Source organism: Perca flavescens, chromosome 14, assembly GCF_004354835.1.
Source record: "Perca flavescens isolate YP-PL-M2 chromosome 14, PFLA_1.0, whole genome shotgun sequence".
Lineage (NCBI taxonomy): Eukaryota > Metazoa > Chordata > Actinopteri > Perciformes > Percidae > Perca > Perca flavescens.
In genome coordinates, this window is record NC_041344.1 from 14,846,449 (window position 1) to 14,872,639 (window position 26,191).

The 26,191-nt window shown below is 38.9% G+C and overlaps 3 protein-coding genes across 3 annotated transcripts; all 3 read left to right on the top strand.

Moving 5' to 3' along the window:
• The first annotated feature begins 3,777 nt into the window (after window positions 1-3,777).
• hcn3 (hyperpolarization activated cyclic nucleotide-gated potassium channel 3) lies at window positions 3,778-14,943 on the top strand. Its single transcript, XM_028597222.1, has 7 exons — window positions 3,778-5,064; window positions 10,370-10,799; window positions 10,933-11,094; window positions 11,803-12,021; window positions 12,534-12,680; window positions 13,710-13,950; window positions 14,639-14,943. Exons 1-7 carry the CDS (start codon window positions 4,601-4,603, stop codon window positions 14,893-14,895), a joined length of 1,920 nt encoding a protein of 639 aa, XP_028453023.1. The 5' UTR covers window positions 3,778-4,600; the 3' UTR covers window positions 14,896-14,943.
• Window positions 14,944-16,179: 1,236 nt separating this feature from the next.
• ndufv1 (NADH:ubiquinone oxidoreductase core subunit V1) lies at window positions 16,180-22,555 on the top strand. Its single transcript, XM_028597518.1, has 11 exons — window positions 16,180-16,246; window positions 17,454-17,563; window positions 17,657-17,739; window positions 18,853-19,023; window positions 19,641-19,824; window positions 20,219-20,408; window positions 20,653-20,865; window positions 21,234-21,400; window positions 21,489-21,570; window positions 21,681-21,826; window positions 22,298-22,555. The coding sequence occupies exons 2-11, from the start codon at window positions 17,459-17,461 to the stop codon at window positions 22,367-22,369; spliced, it is 1,413 nt and encodes a 470-aa protein (XP_028453319.1). The 5' UTR covers window positions 16,180-16,246; window positions 17,454-17,458; the 3' UTR covers window positions 22,370-22,555.
• Window positions 22,556-23,084: 529 nt separating this feature from the next.
• Window positions 23,085-26,020, top strand: LOC114567834 (zinc finger protein 33B). The gene is made up of 5 exons (XM_028596973.1): window positions 23,085-23,140; window positions 23,661-23,795; window positions 23,940-24,055; window positions 24,876-25,019; window positions 25,115-26,020. The coding sequence occupies exons 2-5, from the start codon at window positions 23,696-23,698 to the stop codon at window positions 25,766-25,768; spliced, it is 1,014 nt and encodes a 337-aa protein (XP_028452774.1). The 5' UTR covers window positions 23,085-23,140; window positions 23,661-23,695; the 3' UTR covers window positions 25,769-26,020.
• The last annotated feature ends 171 nt before the right edge of the window (window positions 26,021-26,191 follow it).

Sequence of the window (26,191 nt, forward strand, 5' to 3'; positions counted from 1 at the left end):
TGCAGTGACAGACCACGTGTAACAACACCTGCACAGGATTGGTTCATCCGAATATCACACCTGCGGGACAGGTACAGGATGGCAACAGCAACTGCAAGAACCGGCCATTTAGTGCTGTCCATGAGCAAAAGATGCACTGAAGTACTTCATGCCAGATATTAAAAGAAAACTGATGTGTATGTTTCTGTAACTAACATTTTCCCACCATGCTTTTGACATAGCCTAAAACACAGACATCAGGAGTAGGGCTGCACAATATATCGTTTTTTTTTATCGTCTTCGCTATATTAACTGCCGCAATCTACACATCGCGAAAGGCTGCAACATATCGCAATAGACACTCATAGGTTTTTGGTGTTAGTTAAAAGAAAATATCAGTAGAAAACTGCACATTAAAATGTGACATTGTTTTTTTTAGTGGTGCGTTTTATATTCAATTCTCAATGTTCACTTTGTTCAATCAAAGAATGTTAGAAATTATTTCATTTGTTTTAAATTCAACAAGCACTTTGTTGTATTTTAGAAGAATACTTAAAGCAGCAGAACTGAGTACACTTTAATATCTGTTTATTTTTTATCGCAAGTAATATCGTTATCGCAATATTCCACAACGTTATTGCATATTTTCCTCATTATGTGCAGCCCTAATCAGGAGAGTCATGTACTATGTCCTCTTTACATCCTCCATTTGTGTTTCCTTGGGTGCAAGGTGATTATAACATTGAGACTCCTGCTAACAACAACCCCATGCTTGTCGTTTGTACAAGCATTAATTACGACCCATATTTACGTTTATTGGCACTCTCTAGTGGCTGTATTATTTATGATGGGAGCAAAGCAGGAAGTCATAACAGCGGGTTATTTTAAATTCTACTTGATAAATGGAATAGGTCACGTTCTGCGTAACGTGTATAATTTTGTCATGTAGCCTACGTACGCACGGAAGTGTAGTAACGTAACAAATGTCATGATTTTAACCCAAACCATAATCTTTTTTTAACCTTAACCACATTGTTTTGGTGCCTAAACCGAGACGAGCTGTTTCCAGACGGTTTCCCGTTTTTTAGGCTAAGCTAAGCGGCTGCTGTTGTAGCTTCATATTTCCAGCCAGAAATTAGATTAGCATCATTGTTCTCATCTAACTCTCAGCAAGAAAGTGAATAAGTATATTTTCCCAAATATATTTGTTAATATTAGGGCAGATGTAATTGGGTATTTTTAGATCTGTGTTTGAACCCATTCATGTGGACATAGCCTACAGTACAATACATCTGATAGGAAACATAGCATGTGTTATGTTACTCTCAAAATAATCCACATATTGGAATTTTCAATTCATCTTGAGTTCACTCATCCTCAATGATTTTAATGTTTTCCACTATATGTTTTAAAGAGCTCTACCTAAACATGTTTAATCCATTTTTTTAAGTGAACTGCCTACTGATGAACTTTGCCCCATGATATCCGCAACACTTTACTAAAAGCTCCAGGAGTGTCAAGTGTGCCTGTTACAGTGTCTAAGTCACAGGTGTAATGAACATGATACCTGCCACTTCAGAAAGCATGGACCAACAATGGGGAAATGTGATCTACAGGAGGTCTATATAGCCTAATGGAGAATGACTTCACAGACAGGAAGATACCAGGAGAGAGCCCATGTTGTGGGCATCATGTCCAAGCTTGTACGTAGGATTGAATATCTGAATACACAGGTGTAATTAAACATACATTTAAGGTGCTGGTAAGCAAATGGTGTCACCTTTGGACAGAGACGGCTGTTTCCTCCTATTTCCACAGGGTATATACAGAAATCCTGGAGATAAATTCAATACCTTTTAATACCATTTTTAATACCTTCTCAATATTTTTTTAAACCAACACGCCATTGAGTTGCAGGTTTATACAGCAACACGTTTTCTAACCATTAAACGGAGTTTGAGATTTATAAAACTACACCCTCTAGGCCAATAGAATAATGCAGATAGGGAAAGTCAACAGAATAGATTGAGACTCACTGACTTTGGAAACATCTTGCAACCCTAACCCATCTTGCATTTATTTCACCTTTAGAATAGAATTAATAGATGAAATAAAATGATAAATTAAAGCAGTTCAAAGAAACAAGCATACCGCTCAAAACCAACATGAAAAACGTAGCTAATAATGTTCACTTAGCGGGACCGTCTATTTGCTGGATGGTTTTAAGATAACGGTCGGTAGCTAACATTATAAACCCATTGACAGCAACGTTATTGTTCATATTTTGGCACAATCAATGTTTCTGACCGTAGTAGTAGTGGTCATAGTGACTGAAAGTGTGATGATCGAGCTAGGAGTACATAGTAGATTTTTTCAGAACTTGTTCAAATAAATTATTTAGGTAAAAGCAATGACACCACACTGTTACGAGAATGCACAAAACCACCTTGCACACTGAGACCGCTAACATGTCCTTAATCAATCTGAATAACCTAGCTATCCACTTCTACTGTCCCTATACAATATTTTCTTACTAGCTGAGATGCCACCTGTCAACTGCATGCCCTGGAGGAATGTTTTCACTATACTCTTCATCTTTGTAATGCACCACTCAGAATCTCTGTTCATCGTTGTGGGATACAAACAACTTTTAAACAAAGAAGAGCTGCTGCTGGCTAACAGCGCTCTTTGGAATCGGCTTTTGCCGCGACTCTGGAAGACTTGGAGTTAAGCTTTTCTTTGAGAAAAGAACAAAGAACGGCACTGAAGTAATTCCTCAAAAAGGAAGATGTGTTTGGAGTTTTGCCGACCGGATACGGCAAAAATGTAACCTATCAACCTGCTATCAACTAGCTCTGCTATCTTATTTGTTGCTCTGCTTGATTGTAGCATGCAGAGGGAATTTGAAAGACAATCTTTTATCCCGCCCCTCGGATTGAGCCCTGCCAATGGTGAGTTCCCACACCCAACATCTTGATGTGGGCTTGTCAGGCTAAGATAGGCTATCACCCGATGCAGGAAAGGATATAGTAGGCCTAGCACACAAACTTTACAAGATCAACTTAAATAGACATAATAAAACAAATGGATAACTCATAGTTTGGAAAAAAAATATTAAAAAAATGAATACCTCGTAAAATGGCGATTAATACCTTTTAATGGCCTTAATTTTTACTAATTAGATTTACTAACTTTTAATACTTTTTAAAACCTTGCGGACACCCTGTTTCCAGTCTTTATGCTAAGCTAAGCTAACCAGCTACAGCTTCATATTTAGTGGACAGACATGAGAGAGTATCTTGTCATTTAACTCTCAGAAAAGCAAATGTCGAACTCTTCCTGATTTCATTCATGGGGTCTCTAATCAACTAACCTATTAATAAAGGGGGTTTTAATGCCTCTTGTAAATGGTTTGTGCGGCTATTAATACATTAAAATTAAAATCTCTGATACTAGCCTACCTTAAAATGTGACAATTGAAAGTAGGCTAGTCAATATTTTTGTACAGTAATAAAAAAAAAATCTTTAAAACCATGAGTCTCTTTAATTCTAAAATAAGGACTAAACTAAGGCAGTTTATATTATATAATATATAATATAAAATAAAGTGTAGGCTGTCAAAAATGAGGTGGGTGTTTGATGTCGAAAAATGTTAAATGATGACCAGTCTTTTACTCCCTTAATTAAAAAAAAAGAATAAGGTTGGCGCTGTCAGTGGGATGGAGGCATTGTGGTTTCCCCTCTGAAACCTGGTGGACAGGTGTTGTGCCGAGTTTTGCATCCCTGCCGAATAATGCATGTAGGCCTACCTCGCGTGTAGCAAGATGCTACTACTGACTAAAACATTGATGAATCTAAACGTTAAAAATGATAGACTTTAGATAATTTATCATCATTGATAAACCTGACAAAGGGTTAGGGTTAAACAATACTTTGCCGTTTGGTATCATTAGTCTACCTGTAGGCTAATGACCAGCCTAATTCATTGTAGTCTATTTTGTTTGCTGCTGACCTGGAGGCTTCCCGTCCTGGCTACGCAACAAGGTCTGCAGGGACTCGCCCCCGAGGAGGGAGGGCACTTCCACCGCAGGGAGGAGGAGGTGAGTGGACGCAGTTATCCCAACAAGCCGATTATTGACGGCTACTGAGTCCTCTCTGTTAATTTGCGTTCGTCCTCGCATGGTCAAACACAGGCGGACACAATACATCTGATACTGAAGTTTTTATTTGTGCCGGGCGGAGACTTTGTTCATCACAGGAAAGTACTAGGCTACTACTTTTTTTAATGACGCTGCAACTTTTTATGGATTTATATTGATAGAACTCGTGTGTGGAAAGCTATTGTTTATAAAAAACTTGCAATTTGTGTATTTGGTGTATTTGGCCTACACTGCAGAGAGCTTAAAGTGGCATCCTGGAAGCTGCATGGTGTTTTATTTTTACATCCTGCTTAAAAGAAGTTCACACTTAAAGAATGCATCAAATGAAAATGGTAGCTGCAGTGAACTTTTAGAACTAGTAGTAACTATAGTAAGTGAACTTTACAATCAGGCAACAAGCCAAATCACAGGGACGACAGTGCCATTTTGCTTTGAGCAGTTTGAAGGCGCAAGGTATAAAAATGAATAGCCTATCCAGGAGTACAGATGACCACAGAGACATCGGCCACAGCCCAGCTCACAAACCGGAGACATCAAGGTACCGTAGCTGGAGCAGCTTCCGCTTCTCGAGATGGAGAAGTGGTTCCCAGAGGACCAGCCCCCCTGGTACCCCCTCCCCAAAGGTAGAGAAGAAGGCTGATGTGAGCAAGGCGCTCTTCTCCTTGGTTCAGACTCACAATGACGACTACACAGCAGATCCAGATGGCCAGCTGGACACCGACAAGGAGGGTGAAGAATGCAGCGATGACACAGGACCTTCACAGGACCAGTCCACCTACTTCCAGAAGCAGTTTGGGTCCATGCTGCAGCCCGGGGTCAACAAGTTCTCCCTGCGCATGTTTGGCAGCCATAAAGGTGTTGCTGCGGAGCAGGCCCGGGTCAAGAGCTTTGGAGTGTGGATCATCCACCCGTACAGTGACTTCAGGTAATGATAAGTTTATTTTTTAAGTTTATATAGATAAGTTTTATGTTTTCTCTTCTTTTTTCTCAGATAATGTGCCTATATTATATCTGCAGAAAATGGATAGAAAATGCACAATTGGTGAAAACACAAGTCTGTAACCGTTTGCCAACACAAGATTCCCCAATTTGTCATTAATCTTTCATAAACTTCCCTTGAAGCAGTTTACATCCAACCAAACAGGCTGAGAGGGTGCTCAGATCCCAAATTTTCAGAGGACAGACTGCAGTGCAGCAGCCATCTGATGTAGTCTCTTGCACTAAATAAGGCGCTGAAAGGATTTGATTAGTGATACAGTATATATAGAACAAGATCATCTGGATTACTGAGGTTTATGAGGAGGGAGAACGACATTTATTGATCCTGCTAATATAAGTGATCCAATGTTTTCCATTTGAAAACCATCCAATAATTTTTTGCTGTAGTTTGGCCTCGCTTCTGGAGGATTTATCAGATCATTCAGTTTTTGTGGCTAACAACATTTTAGCAGTGATTCCACAAGCAATCCATCTGTGCGGTCACTAATAGCAGCCGTCATCAAATTTAAACAATTTTTTAACATCCGGCCTATACCAGACAGAGAGGATAAACCCGTGCAGAGGGATTATTGCCCATAAGAATCCCTATAATTCCAATCTTGCTCTATTATGCAATAATACACACACAGCTGAGGAGGGGGTGGGATTACCGAAGGCCTGCTCTCCTTAAACCTTATGCTCCAACTTCCCCTTTAAAATGATTGAGTTGTAATAGCAAATGTTTTGGCGCTTTCCTGTTTAGTGTTCAAGGTCCGATATCTGGTTTCATGTAGCATTTTGAATCAATTTTGTATATATATATATATATATATATATATACAAAATTATATATATATGTGTATGCATATATATATATATATATATATATATATATATATATATATATATATATATATATATATACACATATATATACATATGTATATCAGAGGAGGCTGGTCCATAGAGACAGAGGAGGTTGCTCCTCTATTTTTGAGAGGCAAAAGGAATATCAAAATACATTTAAAAAACAGTAATTGGTTGATATAAACCATTTTGAAATTTCTGTTTAATTTGTAAAATAAATTTTCTTTCTTCTTTGAAAAACTATTAGCTATTGAGATTCTGAATAAAATGCCTCAACAGCGATACCTGCAGGTGAGAGGGCAAAGGGCAGTCTTAGGGCGAGAGGAGGCAGAGGAGGAAGAACTCTGCTGTCCTCCTTTAGACCACGTGTCAAACTCAAATCCGGTCCCTCGCAAATTTTAAACCAGCCCGCATATCAATTTGGGTAGACAATATATTTTGGTCCGTCTAGATGTGCGCCAAACCAAAAAGACGGGAAACTCAAACTGTAATTACGTGACACTCAAAACAGAATTTGACAGACGTGCCGACTTTTGAGACTTCCCACACAACCAGTGAGTTTGCATATTCAGGCCTGTGAAACAGATTGTTATAAAAAAATGAATCATTGTTTTGCTTGATTTACTAAACTCTATGATGACTAAGGAACTTTTTTGCTGACTTGCTATCTTTTTTCACAGTGCAAAGGCCGACCCAAGTGTCTTTGCTAGTTTAAGACCGAAGCAGTTGTCAGTTTCCTATCCAGTGCCCACGTCGTTTAAATAGCAAATGCACCTGCGCCCATCTGTGGCCCATGGGTGTGCTGGTCTTACAGGGAGGTGTGTTTAGGTGCATTCTTGCCGTATTGCTATCTTGATGCAGTGGAAAGGGATCACGCCATTGACCAACAAAAACCTGGTCTAAAGTCAATAACGCAGCATTTAATTATTTTAACAGCGCAAATATTTTAGGCTTGTGCACAGCGTGCGCACACTATGCATGTTACACACACAGGGATTATATTACAATGTATATAGTTTTGGTGGCATAGTGCTCGTGCCATATATGAGCAGATCAGTTTCTTCTCCTGAAAAATCTCTCCTTCCTGCTTAGCAAATCCGCTCTCATAATAGCAAGGTCCAAATGCGCCTGGCTGTTAAATGGAATGGGAGATGACACTCTGATTGGTTTATTGCATGTTACGCCCAAAACACACCTATAAATCAGTCCTTCCAGAAAAACGCTGAGTTTTTTTGTGATTGTTGCGGGCAAAAATCCTTAATTATGCGGCACGTTTTCTTAAAAAATGCGATGGAATATGCAGGATATTTATGCAATTTTACGTGATGAAATTTGCAAAAAATGCGGGAACTTCCCCCAACACCCTGCTTTTTTTAAACTTAATTTCCAAAAATAGTTTACAGATATTCAGTCATTGCAATAAGTAAACAAATAAGATACAAAAATATATACAAATAATATAATATTAAAGTAAAAATAAAAGTAATAGTCTAAACAGAGGGAAATAAAATTGTCACCCCTACAGCCATGCCAGAAAGAGTCATTCATATTCATAGTCAATTCATATTAACAGCAAATATGTCACCTATTTATAACTTTTGTTCCTTTGAGAAGATGCAAACTACACTTAAGCAGATTCAATCCTGGATTTAGATTCAACATAAAATGCTATAATACCACACTCCTATTCCTGTTCCTCTCCCGCTGTTATTAATAGTTATTAATAGATTTTCATACAGCAGAATTAACTCTGCTTCTCACTCCCACTGAAGCCCATGCAGCCATTAACTTAGCCATTAACTTGGCTGTTAACATCCATAATACTCTTTGGTGGAGTTATTAGCAGGGAGCAACCATTAATCTGTTGCAACATGAGAGGAGATGATAAGTAGACATGTAAACCAGCGTGTAGACACAGATGACATGGACGCAAGAGATTGATGGGTGGGATAAACGTGAATGAGAATGATGAAACTAATCTATCAGTTCCTGTATCTCTACTCTGACTGGTTAAAGAAGACGGTCGTTTTCTCACAGGGTTCATATTGCGATCTCTGATGAGTGATGGTAATCAAAAATAGTCTGGTTCATATTCTGTTACTGTGAGAGACCCACAAAGTGATTGACACTTGATGGAAACAATCTGTAAGGAAACCCAAACCGTGTACTTGTTGTGTATAACGAGACACTGGAGACTTGAATGACATGAAGCAGACAGTGACGAGTGCAGCGCAGACATCTGGGCATCAACACCCTAAAAGCAGCAGACTGCATATAAACATTTCCAGTGGCAGTGACGTTTGTCTTTTCTTCATTGTCTTTATATCGAGCCTTATATTGAGGCAAACACCATACAGTTTTGATGAGAGGGGGTACCTCCTGTGACAGGAGCTTGTTACGAGTGAGAGTAAGGGTCACTCAGAAATGGTTAATTCCCTGGATCGGACACTGTCCTCCTGATCGGATGACTTCACTTTAACCTTGATAGCTGTTTCAAATCCTCTAACTTAAAGGAATAGTTTGACATTATGGGCTTATTCACTTACCTCCATATATTATTATAGATTAGAAGAACAGCACCTTTTTTATGTCTGTCAGGTAAGTATTGAGCTAGAACGAGGAAGCGAATAGCTTTGCTTAACTGAAAAGAGGGAGAAACGGCTAACCTGGCTGTGTCCAAAGGTAAAAGAAATTGCTTTACAGCACCTACAAAGCTCACATATTATATCTTGTTTGTTTAATTCATACACAAACAGAAAAGTTGTGATTTAGCAAGGAGTTACGGCTATTAGTTAGGACAACTAGCTATGCTAAGCTAAACATCACTTGGCTCCAGCTGATGACAAGAGCATGGTATCAATCTACTCATCTAACTCCCAGAATCAGATTTATTAGCCAAGTATACTTACATACACAACGAATTTGACTTCGGTAGGTCTATACATTCAACAAATAGACATTTAGTAGACACACGTAAATACACTATATACATAAAGGCACATATCAACATAATATATGAAAATACAAATATACAAATAAGACATATTATCAAGACAAGTACACATGGAGTGGGATGTAAGGTGCAAAAAAGTTATAGTGCAAAGTAGTGTGCAAGATGTATATTGTAGTTATAAGTATGTAATGTGTAGAGAAGAGGGTGAGTGGTCAAAGTGGGGATGATTCACTTATCAGCAGTTCAGTAGAGTGATGGCAGTGGGAAAGAAACTGTTCTTATGTCTGGTTGTTTTTGTGCGCAGGGATCTGTAGCACCTGCCAGAGGGGAGGAGGTTAAAGAGAGTGTGTGCAGGGTGAGTGGGGTCTTTGTTCTCTGCCCGCTTCCTGGTCCTACCCGTGTACAAGTCCTGGAGGGAGGGCAGGGGGGCACCAATGATTTTTTCAGCTGTCCGAATAGTGTGTTGTAGTCTGAGTTTGTCCTGTTTTGTGGCTGCCCCAAACCAAATGGTGATGGCTGTGCAGAGGATGGATTCAATGGCAGCAGTGTAGAAAATGGCCAACAGCTCTCGTGGTAGGCCATGTTTCCGAAGTTGCCGTACGAAGTACATCCTCTGCTGTGCCTTTTAAAGGATGGCGTTGCCATTGGACTCCCACTTCAGATCCTGGGAAATGATGGAGCCCAGAAACTTGAATGAGTCCACATTTTACACTGGGCTGTTGGATATTGTTGGGGGGGGGGGCAGTAAGATAGCAAATAATTGTATATTCCAAGTAGTTTTTACATTGAAATTCTGCGAGCAATGCTCTGTTTTTCAGGAACACTGTTTACACTCAATTATGCATTCACACCTGGAATGCATGTAATTGACCTTACTGTATGTCACCGGTGTGTCTCTATCTAGTGAATACTGTATGATATAAAGACACACTAGAGCAGCTGCAGCAAAACAACTGCTGTCTGGGTGACACCAATAGACTCCATAATAATTAATTTGTTCATTATGTGAACAGATTTTCACTATAAGCCTTATGCTGCCTGCAGGGATAACCTGCATTTAACCTCTACAATGCTTTTAATGCTTCTAATTCTATGCAGCAGTTAATTTCTGTTAGCCTGCAAAAGACAGACTTGGATATAAATATAAATATTTACTTGTTTCTTTTATTAATTTCCCTCAGATTTTCTTTGAGTACAAAGAACAATTTAATCTCAGTGTATGATTAAGTTGAACCAAAATCAGAGTCTTCAGAGTTTGTTTACTCTGGCAAATAATTGATCAGTGAGCACTGGAGACCTCATCTTTGGACACTGGGTGTATCCGGATCTCTGTATAGCAATAGTGAAAAAAACGATAAGAGCTTTTAGTTGTACATAAAATGCTCACAGCTTTACATTTGCACAACCTCAACCTTCCACCACTCCTGTCCAGGTTTTCCTGGGACATCGTGATGCTCCTATTGATGATGAGCAATCTGGTCATTTTGCCCTGGGGAATCACCTTCTTTGAAGACCAGAACACCCTGCCTTGGATCACCTTCAACGTCCTGTCCGACACTCTCTTCCTCATGGACCTGGTTTTCAATTTCCGTACGGGCATCCCGGGAGAGGACAGCCATATCACCCTGGACCCCAAAGAGATCCGCATGCAGTACCTCCGCACCTGGTTCCTGGTGGACTTCATCTCTTCCATCCCCGTTGACTACATCTTCCTCATTGTTGACCTGGAGTCCCTGCACGAGTCGTCTGACGTTTATCGCACCGCCCGCGCCCTCCGCATCGTGCGCTTCACCAAGATCCTCAGTCTGCTGCGTCTTCTCAGACTGTCTCGCCTCATCCGCTACATTCACCAGTGGGAGGAGGTAAAGGAAGGATGAGAGACAAAGCTCATAATTATATATAGAGCATTGCACATCAGAACAGAAATTCAACATTTGTCCAGTTTAATGTTTTTCTTTTGTTTTTTTTTACTGCATACAACTTTGTCTCTCTCAGATTTTCCACATGACTTATGACCTGGCCAGCGCTGCGGTGCGCATAGTCAACTTGATTGGCATGATGCTGCTGTTGTGCCACTGGGATGGCTGCCTGACCTTCATGGTTCCTATGCTGCAAGACTTCCCTCCAGACTGCTGGGTATCCAAAAATAACATGGTGGTGAGTACATTCCTTAATACATACTCACATGCATGTTTCATAATATATTTAAACCTGGAAAACCTGGACAAATCTATTTCCTCATTATAGGGAAAATAGGTTAAAAATAGTTTAATTTAAAGCCAGTTAATACTCATTCATTATTTCATCATTTGATAATCAGAGCCAAATCTGAATGGCTTGTTGATTCCCATGTTTTCTGATCTAGGCAGCCCACAAAAAACTGACTGGGTTGTCTTATAGTTTGTGGGTTCGTAGGCATTCCAGATATTCAAATGTATGTGCACAAACATGGACTGAAAAGTGAGTTTTTCATGATATGTCTCCTTTAAAGAAATGGTTTGATATTCTTCGCTTTCTTGCCGAGAATAAAATGAGAATAATGATATTACTCATGTCTAGTGATATCAATCCTCTCATCTAACTCTTGAAAAGAAAGTGAATAAGCATATTTCCAAAAGTGTTAAATGGTTTCTTTAATTGCAAGTGCACCAGTTGAAAAATGTATTTTCCTTATGGTTAATACTAAATTACATTAATTCCAGGATACTTTCAGGGGAAATATTTAGGAGACCTTTATATGTAAAATAATGTTACCGAAGCCTTCACTTGCTGCATTCATTTGGCCTCTTGTAGCCAATTTAATTATGGTCATACATTTTTTGTGACAACACTGCTGAGTTATCTTCCCTTATTTTCTTTTTACAGAATTCAACATGGCACCTTCAGTACTCCTACGCCCTGTTCATGGCCATGAGTCACATGCTGTGTATAGGATACGGAGCCCACCCTCCGGAAGGCATGACTGACGTTTGGCTTACTATGATCAGTATGGTCGTGGGGGCCACCTGCTACGCCATGTTCCTTGGTCATGCAACTACCCTTGTCCAGTCCTTGGATGCATCACATCGCCAGTATCAGGAGAAGGTAATTGCACTGACTAGAAAAGATTAAAAAACTAAGACAGATTTAGTTGTTTTGTGCACAGTATGTCCCAGGAGCTTCACGTGGACACTTATGTGATTCTGGCTGTGAGGTTTAATATCACAGTCACAGTTTAATATCATAGGCTTGCTTACTTGCTCGTACTTTATTCGTGGAAACTGTGCCAAATGCGTGGAGAATTTGTGTGTTATCTAATGGATTTTGTGGCCTCCAGGGGATTTTCACAAGATAAAACAGCACAGGTGATAGACAAATGGCGGAACCTTAGTTTTGGATCACTCTTTGCTAATGCCCATTACAAATTAGTTTGTAATCCACTTAAAACTAGAAAAAAAAAACTGCAAAACAAATAGAATAAATGTGTAATCCTTGTGATTATGAATAATTCCGCAAACACATGGTAGAAAATGTGACATCTGACATCAGCTCTTTGGAATTTCAATTGTATCCTCATGAAGGTCAAATCTCCATGTGCCTTGTCCAAATGTTTTCAGTATAAGCAAGTGGAGCAGTACATGTCGTTCCATAAACTGCCGGCGGATGTAAGACAGAGGATCCATGATTATTACGAGCAGCGATTCCAAGGCAAGATGTTCGATGAGGACAGCATCCTGGGAGAGCTCAGCGATCCGCTGAAGGAGGTGTTTGATTCATAAAACCTTCCATTTGACTTCCTGTTTCTCTACATGTCTCTCTTTTATTGACACATGCACACACAGATGTCATTTTAAGCCTGAAAGATAAGTTTAAAATCAATATTGATTATTCTGCTGGTTATTGTTTTCTATCAGTTGTTTAGTCTTTGAAATGTCAGAAAATTGTATAAAAATGAGCATCCCAATATAACCCAGTGATATAAAAGAAGAAAATCCTCACATTGAAGAAGCTGGATTGTTTACCAAATTTTCACATTTTTGCTTCAAAATGGCTAACATGATTAATCACTAATCTATCAATTAAATAATGAATCGACTAATTGTTTCAGCTCTAAATCAATAATGCAACTAATGATTATTTTCATTATCGATTAATATGTGAACTATTTTGGTCTATAAAATGGTAGAAATTTGACCAAAGGCCAGACACTTAGTCAATTAATTGATTAATACTAATAGTTGTAGATCATTCAAAAAAAGTATCTACATCTATTTATAATTGATTAATCATTTTATTTACTTGCTGCTTCTCTTTGTCATGTTTGAAAGTAACCTGAATCCATTGGTCATACAACAAGTTTTATAGACCAAACGATTACTCAAAAATATATTCAGATCATAAAAATAATTGTTACTTGCAGCCCTAGCCTTGTTTTTGCCGAACAAAACCCAAATATATTTAGTTTAGTATCACATAAGAGAAACAGCGTCTGAGAAGTTGGAACGAGATAATGTTTGACATTTTTACTTGAAAAATTACACTTGATTTTCAAAGTAGTTAACTTCTGTCTGAATAATCAATAGATTGACTAAACAGCAGCTTCTGCTTCAGCTTTACGAAACCTGTCACACATGCAAAACAAGAAATTCAATACTTATTTTGTAAATCTCTAAATAAAATTAGCTCAGAATCATTCCTTTAAACAACAGAATGTAATAAATCGATAACACAGGAAGGTAGAAATGTCTCAATATCACTAATCTTAATGTCCTCTCTGTCTCCCCACCATGCAGGAGATTGTCAGCTATAACTGCCGTGGGCTTGTAGCCAACATGCCACTCTTTGCCAACACCGACCCTCATTTTGTGACAGTGATCCTGACCAAGCTGCGTTTCGAAGTCTTCCAACCTGCAGACTTGATTATTCGAGAAGGAACGCTGGGTCGGAAAATGTACTTCATCCAGCACGGCACCGTCACTGTCATCCCACGTGGAAGTAGGGAGGTTACGCTCAACGATGGAGCATATTTTGGAGGTAAATCACATGTAGGATCATTCAACCTTCAACCCCATCAAATTTTCCTTTTTGTTGCGACTTTCTGTTGTTCTTAAGGCTGTATCTTCTGATTATTTTCATTATTGATTAATCCTACAATATTGGTTTGGTCTAGAAACGATGAAAAAATTGCTTACAGTCACAAAGCCAAAGATATTTAGTTTACTTTCTTAGAAGACTAAATGGACTAAATAGTTTTGACATTTGCTTTCTTACCAATAGTTCGATGAGAAGATTGATACCACTCTCTCTTTGGACTAACACCCAGCCTGGCTGCCGATAGTATACTTTCCACCACTGATAAAATGTAATGCTAATATTTACATGTAGCAAGCCTAAACATTAATTCCCAACATGTTTCTATCTGTCAGCTGCTGGGACAGGAAATAACACTCACAGACTATTTTCTGTGCCGAAATGTTTCGCGGCGTTGGTGAATAAAGAAATAAATACACCACTAAAATGCGTTGTAACTCGCGTTACTGAGATTGTAACAGGTAAATTATTACTGAAATTTGATTAGCAATGCGTTATATTACTGCGTTACAGCAAAAATGAATACATTACTGTAATTGCGTTACTTTCGTAACGCGTTACTACCAACACTGTTTCCAACACATCAAACTGTTGCTTTAAAGTGAAACTGACTCCCTCTTCTTTGGTACAGAGATCTGCCTGCTAACCCAAGGACGACGCACAGCCAGCGTGAGGGCTGACACCTACTGTCGCCTTTACTCCCTTAGTGTGGACAGTTTCAACGAGGTCCTGGAGGAGCATCCTCTGATGAGGAGGGCGTTTGAGTGTGTGGCCGTGGGCCGACTAGGCCGGGGAAGTCGCAGACCCAGTTCTGATCCTCCCCCAGATGAGAGACTTCCTCAGCAGCAACAGAGAGAGACTCCTGTCAGAAATGTGGAGGATACTTGACATACTAGACTGAACTTGACCACATAATAAAGCAAACATAAACATAAACATAAGAAACCTTCAATGTGAATTTGATGGATTGCTGCTTACTCTAGTGCTCAGTGATGAACAACCTGATGGAGACCCTCGGTTGTATTTATTATCACATTATTGCTGCACTTGGTTGAAAATATTGCAACTGTATGCTTTCGGACACTGCAGTTTTATTCTCCATTACATCATTCATTCGAGCGCGGGAGCACCAGCTGGATGTAGCACTGAGTCTAATGATCCCTCAGGTCCGTAGGTTGCATCAAGTCACAGTTTAATACCGATGTTCACTGAGGATAAGCTGCTGTGATGTAATAACTCCTAACTGTACAGAGACAGATTGCACACAGTTATACATCACTGTTTAAATTGCCCCATTTCATAGTACTCATACTTGTAAAGGTAATCTGCCTTTGCATCGCTACACTTAAATATCCAGTATTATATAACCTGTGATTTGTTTCCGCACATGGACCCAATTTACTCACTTTCCTTAACACTTTAATCGGTTATTTAATTCTATGCTGGCAATTAATTTGCTAAATATATGTTTATGAATTCAGTAGGTTCATTTGCAGATGATAATGATGAAGTCTGTCTTATTTATTATTATTATTATTATTTATGTTAATGCAAAAAAACAAAAAATTGGCAGACAAAACAAACTTCATACAGTGTGTTTTTGTTGTTGATAAATTGAATGCAAAGGGGAAAAATTGGTTATGGGATTTTTCCATTTTACAGTAATATAAAGTAAAAAAAAAAAAAATCACATGAATTTGTTCAATTTTAACTACAATGCTTATCCTATCCTTTTTATTATTTACACTTTCTGCTGAATGATCCTCATACTGATTATGTCATGTAAATATAAATAATTCTACCCTTTAAAAGTTTTTGCCTATGCAGTTTGTTTTAAAGATGTAATTTATAACTGAGCAAACACACACACACGCACACTACTTATGAAAAACATTAATATGTACTAGTATTAAAATTAAAAGTCCTCACTGTGTATAATGGCCCCTTTTGGAGTGCTATATATAAATGCACCATATATTATGATATATAGTTACATTTTCAGCTGATTATATGTCTTAATTCTGCAAATAAGAAAGTTTAGCTCTCAAATGGAGTAAAAAGTACAACACACGCACGCACGCACACACGCGCGCACACTCGCACACACGCACACACACACACACACACACACACACACACACACACACACACACACACACACACACACACACACACAGAGCTTCCGGACGTGTGCCCATCTACTTCCGTCGGTGTTTCGTAAACTCGGGACGTAGAGAAGGTAAGGACTGATGGTTTGCTAACTTAAATCAAAACCATTCATCATGTGAATGCTTTTAATGTAGATGGTATTACAGTTGGTGTGAACGATTCCGTTCATAAATTGTCAATGTGATATTTGTATGCTACGTCGTGAATCCGCTGCTTTTACTTTGACATTACAAGGTTAACAGCTAGCTAACTTAGCTTAGCGCCAGGCTAGCACTAGCTAGATATATGATCATGAGGGTCAGTGCGTGCTATTTACATCACTTTTAAGCGAGGAAGAAGTTTAGATTTATCCATAATTATTACATTTCTTTACAGCTATGTTGATCTGAAATAGTACAGCAGAGATTGTCAGGATTGATAACATTGCTGGCATTCGCCTTCACCTTTGTTAGCTAAAGTAACTTTCTGTATCTGTGACATAACAACACAACATAACAAGATATACAAGATCTCTGTCAAATCTATTTCAGTGCCAAACAATATTTCATTCAAATACCTATTTGTCGCCACCAAAACAATAAAAGTTAATCTAGTGTTAGTTACTTTTATAGTGTTGAAATGAAATGGGACTGGTACTGAAATAGTGTCTGCTTTCACTCAACTGCTCTTGTTTTGATTCCTAATGGTTTGAAAAATATGTTAGACAGTTATATCAAAAGGTTGTTATTACAGCAAATTACAGCATGACTGCTGTAATAAAAATAACATGTATTGTTGTTAGTTGATAGGGCCATTATAATATATGTAACAGTAATCTGTCTAGTTATGGAATATCACTTATTAAACTGATTTGTTGGTGCTCTGGTTGATGAGTCCACTGGATTATTTTCAGATAGCACTCTTCAGTTTTGTTTTCTATAATAGTGTTGATACCATCCCTGAGGATTATCCATACCTTATTTGAGAAATATGAATGTTTTTTGTACTAAAACCTTTTTTCATGTAATTAAAGGAGCCAAACTTCTCTGATGTTAAATGTTTTTTTTTTTATATGCACAAGCAGCAGAACTTTGCCTTAATAAAATTTTATTCTTAAAGAAAAATGTTGACTTAAATCAGGAACTTTAAACAAAAACTAAGAATTAGCTAGACAACAGGATGTGATGGCAATTTTTAGTATTTTTAGTAAAACCGAGATTATGTCCTACATTTCTTGTTAAACTGAAGTAACCTAAACTATCCATTTGACGTCATGTCATGGTCTCTCCTCGGTACAGGAAGGATGCTGTCCCTGTCTCGAGCAGTGGTGTGTGGGGTGGCCCGTGCTCCAGCTGCTGTCACTCAGGGTGCAGTGACTGCTATCACCCGATTCAACAGCACAACACAGGTACAGGCCTGTATTTTGGAAAAACTAAAATTAAAATGGTAACAATAGGGTTAAAATGTTAACACTGATTATGTGTTTGTCTCATATTCCCAGAGTGCTCCTAAGAAAACCACATTTGGACCTCTTGCAGACGAGGACAGAATTTTCACAAACCTTTATGGCCGCCATGACTGGAGGTAACACCCCTGATGTTATTCTCATGTGCTCTGCAAAGTCTTAAAGTTGTAATGTGTAAGATTTTCATCTAGTTAATCTAGTCTGTTAAATTCTTATCTATCAAAAAGTGAGTTAAAACAATGGTGATTGACAGGCGTTAAAGTGGGCCGGAATGATCCTTTCGATAAACTTGTAAATAAATCTAATTGGCAGTTTTATACATCAGTGTTTCTCGTTCGTTTAAAATAACGCGAAATATCCATTCCAGTGTTTCCTCTATTCACTCTCAGCAGCGCACCGCCGTGAGTCCATGCAAACGGCAACTGTCTGTAGTGAGTTCACATGACTATTATAAAAGCAGGACAGTCGCGGGCTATCTGGTAAAGTCAGTTGAACAAGTGAAGATCACGTCGGTACCCTACCGAATACTTACAGGCTTGTTAGTGATCGACGCGGTAACGTGCTGCAGATCCGGTGTTCGTAGCTGATCTGGACAAACAATATTTGGTTAAAACCGATTGGTGATGCCGTTCTGCCCTCATTGTTGTCCGTGATGTTAGCTGGAAGACCGGGCGCCTACATTTTATTACTGCTGACTCACAATGGCGGATCAACAGACAGAAAAAGAAGAACGTTCAACTTCGATTCCAAAAAAAAAGAAACAAAAAACTAAACGAACTGAAGAAGGGCAAATAAATAATAGTTAGTAAATAGCTTTATAAGTTTCATAGTTACTGAATCAGAAGCCATTGTTCCCCTTCTCTCTTGGGATCTGCTACCAGTGTGAAGCATGTGAAGGCATTAGTCGACACTGTTCGTTTTCGAAAGGAACTCTGGGAGATGAGGTTCCAGAGGCGTGCCTTCAATTACATCTTAGCGCCAACGTTGCCGGTAGAAACAACATAACTCAATATTACAGATAACAACTTTAAACATAATATCCATATTAAATTGATTTATCGTCTTACACAATACAAATTAATATGCTTAAAAGTAAAGTATGCATGTAAAGAATTCCAGTTATGCATGTTCTTGACCTGACAAGAAGCTTTGTTGCAATAAAACTTTATCAGTAATGTCTAGAGATAAAAAAGGACACAATCCTCACCTACTCATATCATCTTGTGCTTCAGGCTGAAGGGGGCGATGAAGCGTGGCGACTGGTACAAAACTAAGGAGATCCTTTTGAAGGGAGTCGACTGGATCCTCAATGAGATCAAGGTTTCTGGCCTGCGTGGGCGAGGTGGAGCTGGTTTCCCTACAGGCATGAAGTGGAGCTTCATGAACAAGCCCAGCGATGGCAGGTCTGTGATGAGACAGATGTACATACATTATGAAATGGCACAAATGTCTTATACAGATTAAACCAACAGTGAGATTTTTTTTATTTGCCCCAACATATTTGCACTGGTTTCTCAAAATAATAACATTAGGTGCTTTGAATGGTTATTTTGGAAATCTTCTGAACACACTGGAAGTAATAGATCCAAACTTAAAAGTATTTATGGGTGTAACTGACAATTATATTCACAGTCTATATATTGATTACTCAAAAAAAGTAACCAAATCTTGCAATTGGCAAAGTTTAAGATGATTAGCATTCTTTTAACATCTTTATACATCCATTAACCTAATATTGGTATCATCTTTTCTAAACGACAGCAAATTTATTTTTCATCAAATCCATCCCCACCAGCCGTTTAGGAGATGCCGTTAAAGCTCTGAGTATGCAGTTTCTTGTCATTTTCAATTACATTAATTCACATGGTCTCTTGCAATCATCATTTCTTGTTGGCCATTAGGTACATGAAAGCTGAAAAAATTGACTAGTGCAGCTTTGACATCTTAGTTGACTCTAGCTAGTTTTGTCTGGATTAGTTTGCTCTACCCTATATAACCAAGTTCTAATTTATTCCTTCAGGCCAAAGTATCTGGTGGTGAACGCAGATGAAGGAGAACCTGGCACCTGTAAGGACAGGGAGATTATGCGAAATGACCCACACAAACTGGTGGAGGGCTGCCTGGTGGCTGGGAGAGCCATGGGGGCGCGTGCTGCATATATTTATATCAGAGGAGAGTTCTACAATGAGTCTTCCAACCTGCAGGTGACAATAGACCAAATGAAACCTGAGATATAAACTTTGAAATTATGATTTCTCAGGAACATCAATTTATGGTTTATAAGTGTCTTTAAAAAAAAAATAACATTCACACAATTCGCTATAAAATTACTAAATGTGTTCTGTAAAATCAGAAATACAAACTTATGGACTGAGTGTTTACTGAAAGGATATCTGTAGAGGAAATTATTTCTTTCTTTTTGTGATAATTTGCTGTTAACATTGTTGTTTATTCCTGTGTTTTCTTAATTGGGTTAGTTTTGACATTTGTGCAGTGTGGCTGTAATAGTAGAGTTATGTACAATTCAAGGTATGGTTGTGCAAGACTATGTAATAATCCATCTTGTTAAAGCATTATGTTTTCAATATCTGCTCTTAGGTGGCTATCAATGAGGCCTATGCTGCTGGGCTCATTGGAAAGGACTGCTGTGGCAGCGGTTATGACTTTGATGTGTTTGTGATGCGTGGTGCTGGAGCATACATCTGTGGAGAGGAGACCGCTCTTATCGAGTCCCTGGAGGGAAAGCAGGGGAAGCCACGCCTGAAGCCCCCGTTTCCTGCTGATGTGGGTGAGTTCCAGTGCACAGATGGGGATAAAATCAGAATCAGAAAAGGTTTTATTGCCACAATAAATAAAATATTGATCTTATTAGTCTTTAGCTTGTACCCCCCAGTGCATTCTCACAATGGCCACATTTTCTTCAACCTACTAGTTATTTGGATCTGAACACCCAGAACTACTGTGGGACTCTTGTTCTTGCCAAATAAAAGATGTACTGTAATATCTATCTCACTTCTACTGCTCTCTTAAAGGTGTGTTTGGTTGCCCAACAACTGTTGCCAATGTGGAGACTGTAGCCGTGGCGCCCACCATCTGTCGTCGTGGCGGCCCGTGGTTTCTGGGCTTTGGCAGAGAGAGAAACTCCGGCACAAAGCTCTTCAACATCTCCGGCCATGTTAACAACCCCTGCACGGTAGAGGAGGAGATGTCTATCCCTCTGAAAGACCTCATTGAGAGGCACGCAGGTACATATGAAGCTGAGAATGTGTCACACAATGTAACCAATGAGCCTATTTGACTCATATTATTAAGGCAGGGTTTTTGAGTTAACACCTTGGGTTTCAAACTGCAGGATAGAGTGAGCTGTTTGTGATTCTTTTATGACGTTAGTTAGGGAATTTTGGCAAAAAATATCTCATAAGTGGAAGAAAATTCCTTATTCAAAATAAGTAATTAAGTGAAACTGGTGCAAAGGGAAAACCTAAATGCATCATTTGTTTATCTGCACCCAGGGGGTCATGGGCTGAAAAGATTAAGATGACTTAACATAAGCTAAGCACACCCTAAATGCACTTATTTTTAAACTTAATTATACCAAACATCCGTTTGATAGGTGGAGTGCGGGGTGGTTGGGATAACCTGCTGGCTGTAATCCCCGGTGGCTCCTCAACACCCCTTATTCCCAAGAATGTCTGTGAAGAGGTGCTGATGGACTTTGACGGCCTCATCCAGGCTCAGACTGGCCTGGGGACAGCTGCACTTATAGTAATGGACAAATCTGTAAGTCCATTACCTCTGCTGCATAATTCATTACGCATAAAGAAATCAAGAAACATCTGTAACATTGGTGGATGCATGTTTTTTGCAGACTGACATTATCAGAGCCATCGCCCGTCTGATTGAGTTCTACAAGCATGAGAGTTGCGGCCAGTGCACACCCTGCAGAGAAGGTAAGTGCCACTGCAGTGTCATTTTAGGCACTGAAAGTTTCGACCCACATTGGGTTTTTCAGTGTCTTGTAATACCTCTAACCAACATTTCTTTCCATCTGTTTCTGTAGGAGTGGACTGGATGAATAACATGATGTGGCGTTTTGTGAAAGGTGATGCACGGCCATCGGAGATCGACATGATTTGGGAGCTCAGTAAACAGATTGAGGGACACACTATCTGTGCCCTGGGAGATGGTGCGGCATGGCCAGTGCAGGTAAACACGTGTACTGTCATCATGCATTTTGTACTAACAGGATCACTGGAAAAATGAATGGGGGACTGTGGGAAATGAATGAATTGACATTTTGCAGACTTTTTTTTTTACATTATTTTGTGCATCCCCATTGAGGGTGGACAAAGATTTCTATAGAAAGCAATCAATTTATTTATTTTATAGATTTATTTCCGGGATATTGGATTGCATTAGAAATAGTTAAGTGTAGCTAGAAAAGTAAACTTTCATCATGAAACCATAACCTCAAAATAATACTCAAGGTCTTTTCTGCCATGTGTACTGTATTTCATTCTGAACAGTAAACCTTTACCACAGGAATTAACACTCATCACTGTTTTTTGATGTTGTAATAAATATACACTGACACTGTGTTTGTAGTAAAGCCGCTGTTATTATTCTGTGTTATTAATGTACTGTTTCCCTCTGTTTTTGTCTTCTCTGTGTTTTCAGGGATTGATCAGGCACTTCAGGCCTGTGATGGAAAGCCGAATTGCTGAACACCAGCAGCAGGCCAGGGCTTAAATGGCTTCTCTCAACTCCTTGAACTTGTTCTTCTGCCTCATTTGCCCTGAACCCAGTGCTTGTATAATTGACAAATTATTTAAAGCGATAAAGAGCCGTCTTATCACCTCATCATCAAGTGTTGCGTTGATGTGTCTGCCTTGTCTGATTAAATTACCAATAAAATTCTATGAACCTTAAACTAGACTTCTGTTTTTGTAGTTTTTAATCTTAATTTTTTCATAGTGTTTTATTTGTAGTAAATTGTGGAAAGGAACAACTAACCATAATAATTTTGTTCATATTTTCCAAACCAGTAGTCTAAGTTGAATAGTCATTTTTAATAATTTCCACCAAAAACTGAAACACTGCAGGTATTATGCAAATGTTTTTTCTTCTCTCCCTCCCTTCTTTGATTGTTTTCAGTGTTTAGGAATTAACCGCACACAGTAAACCTTCTTTAGCAGAAAGTTTAACACAGCCAGGTGTAAACACTCAATATGGTAAAAAAAATGAATGCAATACATTGATAAACAAATAAATATAATAAGGCTATTGTATATTGCTGAGAGATTTCCTGTCTTAAAACTTTTGGTTTTTTATATATATATATATATATATATTTGCCAAATGATATAAAGCATGGTTTCCAAAACCTTAATTTCACTGTCTAGGGACAAAACTACAATACTATAATATCGCGATATCTCCGTGATCGTCAGCCCTTTCCACGTGATGTGGGCACTGGTCAGAATATTCACTGCGGCTTCATATCGGTGGACGTTTCTTACGGTGAGAAATGGATGGCTTTTTCAATTGTTTACAAAGACTTAAATCAAAATTATTCATAGTTTTGCATATATGTGCATGCGGTTCAAAGTGCATAGATACAACACGAACGTAAGCAAACGGCAACACGATTTAAAATATTGTTAGAACATACGAGCACAATCTGCTTGCTTTCAGTTGCAGCTTTGCTTGATGATGACCAGTCTCCGTTGCCTCCGTTCTCCTGTTAACTACCTCTGGCCTAACGTTAACGTTAGCTGTTTTGTTTTGTCTTTATTTTATATAATTAGTGTGTCCTAAGTAAATCCCAAAATTAACCTCTCGTTTAGGCGTTTATTTATTTTAGAAATGTTACATGGTTTTCAATTATTCCAATCTCTAATCTGTGGTTATAGTTATTTTAACGCTACGTCTGCCACTGCAGTCTGTCATCTCCTGTAGTCTGTTTAGCTTTGCCCGCTGACATTACATGTATGATGAATGTTCAGTTTGTCTACAACAACAGTGTGTTTCTATGTTACAGCTCCATGTGACCGAGTGGTGTCTGAAAACATCAGCATGGAAATGTTGAAGATAGAGCAAGTCATTGTTGGGAGTGAGAGCAGATCCACTTCAGCGGAGATCAAGTCAGAGCCCGGCGTCGCTCCTTTGCAGTCCTGTAAGCTAACACAGTTCATAAAGGATGCTGTAAACTTAATTCTAGTCTCATTTGTCAACAATCATAGTATAGTATTATTTAATATATTCCGGCTATAACGTTGTAACTAATCATGAAGCATATTGTCATCTCATTGTGATGCAGATCAGCATGAGAGCCTGCAGTGTTTTCAGTGCTTCATCACCTTCTGTAACTCCAAAGCCAAGGAGAGACACATGAGGAAGAGTCATCGGGACCAGTACAAACAGCATCTGCAGCAGGTAGGGGAAAGCAGACTGAAATTCAAAATGGATTCAAGTAGTAATACAAACTCAGCAATGTATAATAAGAATGAGGTTGATTTGTATTGCTCCAATTAAAGATTATTTACATCATTGATTAAGCTGCAAATTGTTTTGCCAATTTATCAAAATGACAAAATAGAAAAAAAATGCTCATTACAATTTCCCATAAAGAAGATGAATATATTCAATAGCTTGTTTAGTCCAACCAACAGTACAAAATCCAAATACATTAAGTAGGATCATAGAAAACAAAAAGCAAATTATTAATGATTGTTGCTTGACTAATCAGTTAATCAACACATTGTTTAAGATTGCTTGAGTGATTATTTGTAATGGATTAGAGCCAACCTGGATTTTTGTGGTAGAATAAGATAACATTTCGGCCAATATTTCATCAACATAAAACATTTGGAAGTATCCCTTCAGTTTGGCCATGAAAGAATTGTGAACAAGATATGTACTGTATAGGACATTTTACTGGGGAAATTTGTAAGTACTCTCTGGGGAAACGTTTCCTCTGTATTGCTAATACTGATATAGCTGTGATAAGCCAATATTGGCTGGACTGAGGTATCGATCAGACTCTGGTATACATGCAAATGTTCTGCATAATTTAGTCTTTTTGCACATGATATAGTTGTGGATGAAAGTGAAGATATAATTTGGTTTGAAAATATTTCAGAAAACAAGATGTTCTTCCGTCGACTTTATGAACACCTTCATTCTTTCATCAGTAACTAATGCCTTGAGTTAGGATTTCATATTTTTAACCAATTTTCTGCTTATCATTTTGCAGACTGATACAGTCTTCACTTGCTACAAGTGTGACAAGAGCTTCTCCTCCTCAGATGAGCTCAGCCAGCACCAGGCCACCCACAGCAGAGAGGAGAAGCCCTTCCTTTGTCCTTACTGCCAGAAAAACTTCTTTACCTTCACTGAGGTGAGGGCACAGCAGGTTACATGTTAGCCTGTTATGTTGTGCTTGGAAACTCATACAATAATTGTTGTGTATGATGATTGTTAAATGTCTTGCAGCTGAACAAACACAGGCGACATGAATGCATAGAACGACGGTGTCCCTGCAGGGACTGTGGCGCCTTGTTCCCCAGTCCTTCGCGCCTTCGCATGCATCGCATCGCTGTGCACCCTCATTACTCCATAGTGTCTGATGACATCAACACCTACCAATGCTGCAAATGCAGTCGTGGTTTCCCGACAGAAGAAGAGCTCATGCAGCACCAGGAGAGATTTGCCAATGATATAAACTGTGACGTTAAGCCACAAGGCAAAAAACGTGGTCGTAAACCCAAATATGCAACTCAAGGAGGAATGGTTGAGAGCAAGAAGATCAAACAAGAAGAGGGAGCAGAGGGATGCCCCTCCAATGGGCTTCAGCCAGAGCTCAAGATTCCTTGTCCCGAAGCAAATTGTGACCTTATATTCCCTTCTGTTGCAGCCCTGCGGGCACACAAAAGGGACACACATGGGTCTCCCCCTCGCTATGGTCACACGTGCATAGAGTGTGATGAGAGCTATGCTCGGCCTGAGCAGCTCAAAGCACACATTGCCAGGGATCACCACTCTGAATACACCTGCCCGACCTGTGGAAAAAACTTTGCACAAGAGAGCACCCTAAAGATCCACCAGAACACCCACACTGAAGGAGGGGAGGCAGCAGAAAAAATTTAGCCTGTAGACTAACTAGCTAATTCTCCCTCAAGTGTTGGAATGTTTTGTATTTAACTGTACTATTTTCAGGATCTCCACATAAGGGTGAGAATTACATGGAGAATTTAAGTCCTAAACATCTTGAAATCCAAAATCTGATAAATGGGCCAGTTTATAAGACTCTGTACTAAGGGACTTCAATAATGTCATCTGCAGGTCTTCTTTTTCTCTCCAAAAGTAAATAATTGTTGCATTAAAAATATGTTTCTGTGGTGTCTGGCTGTCACTTTGTGTGAATGTGAATGGGTTAATGAGAGGCAAAATTTAAAGTGTGCAGTCTATTTACCTTTTACTTGTACAGCCAATGGTGAGTGGAGTCTTAAGGCAGTTTACAGTGTAAACTACATGGTATAGATAAATGTTTTTAGGCCTGTTTCTGACACT

Bases quoted from the DNA above. Each gene is read 5' to 3' on its own strand.
- hcn3 (XM_028597222.1), top strand. From the start codon at position 4,601: ATGAATAGCCTATCCAGGAGTACAGATGACCACAGAGACATCGGCCAC. The intron at 5,065-10,369 runs GTAATGATAAGT...ACTCCTGTCCAG, and splicing joins CACCCGTACAGTGACTTCAG to GTTTTCCTGGGACATCGTGA. The intron at 10,800-10,932 runs GTAAAGGAAGGA...TGTCTCTCTCAG, and splicing joins ACATTCACCAGTGGGAGGAG to ATTTTCCACATGACTTATGA.
- ndufv1 (XM_028597518.1), top strand. From the start codon at position 17,459: ATGCTGTCCCTGTCTCGAGCAGTGGTGTGTGGGGTGGCCCGTGCTCCA. The intron at 20,409-20,652 runs GTGAGTTCCAGT...GCTCTCTTAAAG, and splicing joins CCCGTTTCCTGCTGATGTGG to GTGTGTTTGGTTGCCCAACA. The intron at 20,866-21,233 runs GTACATATGAAG...TCCGTTTGATAG, and splicing joins CCTCATTGAGAGGCACGCAG to GTGGAGTGCGGGGTGGTTGG.
- LOC114567834 (XM_028596973.1), top strand. From the start codon at position 23,696: ATGGAAATGTTGAAGATAGAGCAAGTCATTGTTGGGAGTGAGAGCAGA. The intron at 24,056-24,875 runs GTAGGGGAAAGC...ATCATTTTGCAG, and splicing joins ACAAACAGCATCTGCAGCAG to ACTGATACAGTCTTCACTTG. The intron at 25,020-25,114 runs GTGAGGGCACAG...AATGTCTTGCAG, and splicing joins ACTTCTTTACCTTCACTGAG to CTGAACAAACACAGGCGACA.